At 38.1% G+C, this 6,975-nt stretch overlaps 1 protein-coding gene across 1 annotated transcript; it reads right to left on the reverse strand.

Moving 5' to 3' along the window:
• Positions 1–518: 518 nt before the first annotated feature.
• Positions 519–989, reverse strand: LOC124796137 (protein hunchback-like). The gene has a single exon (XM_047260229.1). It carries the CDS (start codon positions 987–989, stop codon positions 519–521), a length of 471 nt encoding a protein of 156 aa, XP_047116185.1.
• Positions 990–6,975: the final 5,986 nt, after the last annotated feature.

The following is a 6,975-nucleotide window of genomic DNA, read 5'->3' on the forward strand; positions in this document are numbered from 1 at the left end:
CACACAATTTGAAACATATTGCACCAATAGTATACTTGTAGGATAAAAATTCAATCAGGTGACTTATCATGCACCACTATGTAGTACCATGTTTAGAGGTTTAAAAAGTTCTAATTTGGTATCAGATAACCAGTGTTCACTAATAGCAAGCACATCAGGCGCACTTACATTTACAAACACATCTAATTGTTGATATTTATTTCTCAGGCCCTGTACATTCTGGTGGATTCTTTTATTTAAAGTCGTAAATACCGTGTTGCAGATTTCTCTGCTTTTCCAAATTAAATAAGGTCATATCTCTGTTTCTCTTGTGGGCTTCCTTCTCTTTCTGGTTTCCACTAAGAAAATCATTTACATGGGATGGAGGTACTGGCTTCTGTCTGCTGTCTGAAGTTTTTTAGATGAGAGTGCTGGTTTTGCTAATGTTGGAGTTGAATCTGCTGCTGTTGTGGATTGTTCTCCTGTTGCTTAAGATGGTTTTGTTGCTCTTGCTGTTGATTTTACTGCTGGTGTTAGGGCTAGCTCTGCAGTTGTTGGAGCTGTTCTGCATTTACTGTTGCTTTTGGTGGAGATACTGCTGCAGGAGTTTGTCCAGCTACCATTGATGCTGCTGCTGGTATCAGAGGTGGCTCTGCTGTTGATGAAGACGCTGCTGCTTTTGTTGTTGTTGTTGTTGATGCTGCTGTAATTGTTTCTGATGGATTTAGTATTTTTGGTGGAAATAATTCTGCCAGTGCTTGCTTTAAAACTAATGGAGGTATGGTGCTCATCACAGTTTGCCCTTCCTCACACAGGGTTTCGGGCACAGCTTCTTTTGTGTCTTTAATGGAAGGAGTATTTGATGAGCGTTTATGCTTGTAAGAATGGGCTGTTGAAGCTGATGGTAATGAGATGCTGTCATGATGTTTGTTGAGTCCCTCCAACATTTCACTGATTTTCCCACTCGAAAATTTCTTGCCCTTTTTGTTCAGAGGTATCCCATGTTTCATGAAGTTCTCCCTCTAAGAAAATGTATACAGTTTGTATTTGGATACATTTTGCATATTTCCTGAAACTGTGAGCTGGTTTACACATGAAGTGGGATGAGATTATGTCTATATGGAATGCTAGTGACAATCACATTTTGCTTCTTAGTATTGTCCAGAAATTTGCTTAAGTTGTGCACAGCATTCAATATAACTCATTCCTGTACATGCCACTGGCACCTCCAGTTAAGAAGATCTAACTGGATTTAGACTACTGGAGGCTTTTAAGTCACAATGATTATTGAGAATTTCCGCTAGACCGCATCCATGGCTATCAGAGTAAATATTTAAGCCTACCTCATTTTCCATGCTGTTGGCAGTATACGATGTTATTGGTGAAATACTGAAGTTCCAGCAGGTTCAGTAAGAAGCTGAATCATGTTCTCTAATATTTTAATGTACTTTCTAGCTGCTTTTAGGTCTTTGTATACTTCATTTTTCACATTTAGTTCGGGTTCAGCATTACATATCTGTGTGGTGGCTTCTCAACCATTATACAGATGATTACAGTCACACGAAAATACATTATTGTAATTTACTTTTGCAAATCAGCATGAATGAGGCCATATATGTTTTGCTGGACACATTGTAACACCAGTTTTCACTTTTTCACCAAATGAGTGCCACTTCACTGATGATAAAAACTCTAAGTTTATGGAGCAATTTTCAACAGCATGCCACCATTTTGAATCCTACTAGATCCATAGATCCATTTGTCATGGAACCTCAAACCTATTTTGGGGTTCACCTCAAAACTAACATGTGTATCTCTCCTCCCCCCCCCCCTCTCCCTTACACCCTCCTGTGCTTCTCCCACTAGGTCAGATTCTGGGCTAGGGCTGTCAACTTTTTTTTGTCGAAATAAGGGAGACTAGGACCTGACAAAATTAATATGCCAAACACAATTTATTTAAATCTTAAAACAGTTTTATTGCACTGACTAACCAAAAAACTTCTTCATAACAATAATAACCTGAAGGTCTACAGAATCTTTTTTACCAAGAGTACATTTGTTTACACTTTTGACAGCAGTCTGAAGTTTGCAATCATTCCTTGCAAACTGGACAAATTCATCACATGTGTGACAAAAATTAACACTTATTTGTTGTTCAGCTTTCGTTAAATCTATATTGCAACAGTTCCTACCATCAGACCATTTGCCATTCATCAGAGAAAATAACCCAAGAATCGTATTTATCTTCTTGGCTATAATTCCGTTTGCCTCAGGCTCAGTCATCATGGATACCCACTTTTCAACTGTGCTACCACTGGTCGCAATTTTTGTGTTTATTATATTTTTCAAAGACCAAAATTTCGTTGTACAGGTTATCCTCATTTATGTCTACCTGAATATTAGTAAGCAGGTTCTAAAATCATTAAAATTAACTGAATTCTTCAGGGACAGTGGGAGCAAGGACTGAATTATAGCATTGTCAGAAATGTTTACATTTTTTACAATGTAGGTATGAAAGGTATCATAAAACTCAACAAAATTATTTTGAATTCTCTTCTGTTTGACAGGATCTAATCTATTTAAAATATTGTGTGTACTGCTTCCAAAAATCAAGTCATCATTTCTTTGCAAAATTTTCTTTGACAAAGCTTCAATGATGCAACAGGACTCCATAGTTAAATCTGAAATCTCTAGATATTTTGAGGTTTCCAAAATAATGTTTCCAATGTAAGATAAAAAATTGAAGATATGCTTCTAGATTTAACATTTTGCTTACAGCCTCATCACTAATATACAATTTTGAAGTGTTAGATGTTTCATTTGTGCTTTGAGAATTACTTATTATTGGCTCCCAGTTCTTTATTAGCCTTTCAACAGCTGATGTGAGGGACAGACACCTGGTAGGCATATGCCTTAAAATTGCACACCAATCAGTAACAACAAAATTTAAAATAGATCTTAATTCTTTCCTGAAATTTGCTTACAGCCAACAACCTCACCACAGTGGTAGCACCAGTTCCCGTCAGATCACTGAAGTTAAGTGCTGTTGGGCAGGGCTTGCACTTGGATGGTTGACCATTCAGTCTGCCGGGCACTGTTGGCAAACGGGGCTCACTCAACACTTGTGAGGCAAACTGAGGAGCTACTAGATTGAGAAGTAGCAGCTCCGGTCCCATATAAACTGACACATGGCCAGGAGAGCGGTGTGCTGACCACATGCCCCTCCATAACTGGATGCAGTGATGCCTGCGGGCTGAGGATGACATGGCGGCCAGTCGGCGCCATTGGGCCTTCATGGCCTGTTCAGATGGAGTTTAGTATTAGTTTATTATGCTGACACTGAAAAGTGTCCATAAATCTTAGTAACTATCATTTCTGTGTCTACATCTAAGACATCAGAAGCAAATTTAGCACCATTATGGATTGTGTGATTTGTGCAGTTTGCTTTAAATATTTTGTTATTTTTCTCACTCAATAATTTCATCATAATTGACACTAGCATCATCAGCACTATACGGCAAAATGTTACTTACATTTAATGAATGAGATTCAAGACTGTCTTCTGTCAAAGCATGAATACCACTAGCACCCTCAACTGCTTGTTCCCCAAATCTGATAGTTCATTTCTGATGCCAACACAAGGTTCAGAGTACCTGACTACTACAGGAAACATTTTCCTCTTCTTGAAATTTAACTCATCTGAGGCCACAGAAAAAAAGATGCTACACTTCTCTGGATCATTAAGCACATCTAGGAAATTACTTACACTTCTAGGTGCTAATACATTTTTTGAAATAGATTCTGCTTTCATCCTACCACAATGTATTTTTTTGGTCACATCTGAATCCATAAATACATTCTTTGCAAGTTTATTTACACAGTCCATGCTAATATAACTTAGATTGTGCCTCACTGTATGATACAGAAACTATAACTCACCCACTGCAACTTTGTCGGATTCATCACTAGTGGGACTATCACTTAGGCACTGAAAATAGCTGGGTATCTTAGATGTCTTACTTCTCCTAACTCTGCTTTTGTGTCCTTCAGTGTTGGCCTCAGTGTTGGCATGCTGCTGACAGTCTGTACCGCCACTATGTGCTATGTTGAATTCACACTTGCAAAGGGTGCAATACGCTTTAGAATTGTTTCCTCTTACAGGATTAACCTATAAATGAGTTTCTTTACATATCTTCTGATACATACACAAGTACTTTCCTCTCTTTTTCTGCAGAGTTTGGTTTCTTCCATTTTGCATAACTTGGATTGAGCCGAATTACTAAGAAACATGATAATTGCAACATGCCTTGCAACACCGTGTTATGTGCTGTGTTCCCTATAGGCCTATATTAATGTAGTAACTGTATCAATAATACTATGCTGTATCGATTAATTGATATTGCAACAATTGTCCAGCAATGAGATTTGAAAAATATGTGGCAGGTTTAAATTTTAAAGTGTCATTTTCTCAAATATGGGAGACAGGAGACACTCAAATATTCAGAAGAATACAGAAGTTCCTGTATGATACTGGAGAGTTGGCAACACTATCCTGGACATTCTCTTGCAGTGGGTTATCGATCAAGAAATTGATTAACCTGGAACAGTTATAACAGGTGCGGATTCAGGGTTCTGTTCCGGCTGAGGTCACAATTTGTTTCTGTATTTCTCCTTCTGCCAAATATAATTTGTTTTCATCCCAAATTTGATATGCCACAAATGCTTTACATTTTATTGAGGATACCAGCAATAATATGTATAAAATGTTTTAATTTAATAATAAAGAAGATTTATTTGTGTCAGTTCTTATTACATTTCTGTAGCATAGCTGCCAAGAAATTACAGTTCAGAGAAGTTCTCCATTTGAAAATGGTTCATCCAAAAATTTTAGTAATACATGTTTCATGTGAATAACAGCAGGAAAACCTCTCAATTTTCTATGACATTACACTTGGCGTTGCGTAAAATCAAAGTGTGCTCTCACCATTATTCCTCTTTCACTTATCACTACAATTGTGAAGGCAGGCCTGCAGACAGTATGTACACAAGGATATATGTGTGGGAAATGGTCTTACTTTCCATATGTGTGTGGGAAAATCAGACTTTCTGTAATTTTTTTGTTATTGGAGGGTATTTTATTGTAATACTTTACTCTACTTCCTTTAGTTTGCGGTTCATTAAACATGTCATCATTGTTGTTGGTCAGCTTGTGAATGGTCACCTTTTTGTGGATGGATGTTTTTAGCAGCTGTTTGGGCCACAAGCCAATCAAAGTAGGTAGTTCCCAGTCAAGCAGCTTAAAACTATCCTATGTTAAATATTACTTGTAATTTTTTAGAATTTTTGTTTTAATTCTACTTAATATTCTGAAAATTAGCTGAGAAATTTGAATATTTTAATATTTAAAAATGTAAATACATTTAACAAAAATGCTCACTCCTGCCCTGGATCAGGTGTGACCATGATTAGAATACAAACAGAGTACATTTGAAATGTAATTTTGAATGAACACAATACATACCCTCAGCGTGCAGTACTGTTACCCAGTGGCAGATTTTTGCAGCTAGATTCCTCCTCCTGCTCAGCAGTTCTGTCTGCTGGAACTGAGCTGCAATCTGTTCCAGCTTCCTCTTCCTCAGCACTGCTTTGTGTTCCTTTTTCATCTTGCTCTTCACTTTCTTCCTTCTTGTGCAACTCAATTCGCTTCTCACATTCATCTTCCCCATGCCTCCCCTTCTCCTCCTCCGCCCCACTGCATTCTACTTCTTCTAGTGTTTCACATTAACCATTCTCATAGTCCATGTCACTTTTGTCTTCCTCTTCACCTTCCCCCTCCTGCATACAAATTACTGCCTTCTGATCTTCATCTTTCTTCTCCCTGTGCTCTTCTGTGACTTCTTGTTTATCATTTACCAGCTCCTCTTCTTCTTCTATGTCCATCATTATTGTGCAGCCTCAGGACAAACGAGTGACAGATTTTGCCTTCGTGACGCACCTCCATACGGAGGTGCAAGTGACTAAATTCATCACTTGCAGACCCTGAGATTGAATCAAAATACTCGTCATTTTCCTTGTACTTGAACGGCGGACCCTGCTCAGATCTCTCCAATGAGCTGTTGATGATGGCCCTCTGCATTAAGGCCTCCCACTCTAGAAGTAGCCTCTGGCTGCGTAACTGCATCCTCTTCTCATGACCTACGTTATGGTACAGGCACACTGACGTCTGCAACAAGATACTGACTTTCACTAAAGAGTGCCATAGACTCTATGTTCACCTAACAGTTTCCAATGGAAAGTTTGTATCTTTGTTATGGATACACAAGAATTATCCAAGTTGTGAAATAATATAAGGATGAATAACAAGACAATCAAGGAAGTGAGGTCTGTAGGAAATAAAGGATTGTGTCCACTAGTTGGAAGAAAGCACAAGTCACACCCATGTATAAGAAATGCAGCAGAAGTTATACACAAAACAACTGTCCAATATCATTGAAATCCCTCTGTTCTAAAATCTTAGGACATATTATGATCTCAAACATAATGAGGTATCTTGGACAGAATGTCCTCCACTATGGCAATCAGCATGGAAGCTGAAAAAAGATTGGTCCTGGGAAACCCAGCTTGTTCTTTTCTCAGGTGATACACTGTTATTTACGGATCATGGCTGTAAGGAAGACTGAATATTTCTTGACTTCTACATCAAATGGTACGTTCCACTGTATCAGCTATTAGGGTTTCTTCCCATTCCATTCATGTTTGGAGCACAACGAGAATGATTATTTGAATGCCTTTGTGCATGCAGTATTTATTCCAGTCTTATCCTCCTGATCTTATGTGAGCAATATGTAGGGGATTGTAATCTTTTCCTAGAATCATCATTTAAAGACAATGCTTGAAACTTTGTTAATAGGCTTTCTAGGGACAGTTTACATCTATCTTCAGAGTCCTCCAGTTTAGTTCCTTCAGTATCTCATCGACACTCTCCCATAGATCGAA

This window comes from Schistocerca piceifrons, chromosome 4 (genome assembly GCF_021461385.2).
Source record: "Schistocerca piceifrons isolate TAMUIC-IGC-003096 chromosome 4, iqSchPice1.1, whole genome shotgun sequence".
Taxonomy (NCBI): domain Eukaryota; kingdom Metazoa; phylum Arthropoda; class Insecta; order Orthoptera; family Acrididae; genus Schistocerca; species Schistocerca piceifrons.

Coding starts and splice junctions, on each gene's coding strand:
- LOC124796137 (XM_047260229.1), bottom strand. CDS start 989: ATGAAACATGGGATACCTCTGAACAAAAAGGGCAAGAAATTTTCGAGT.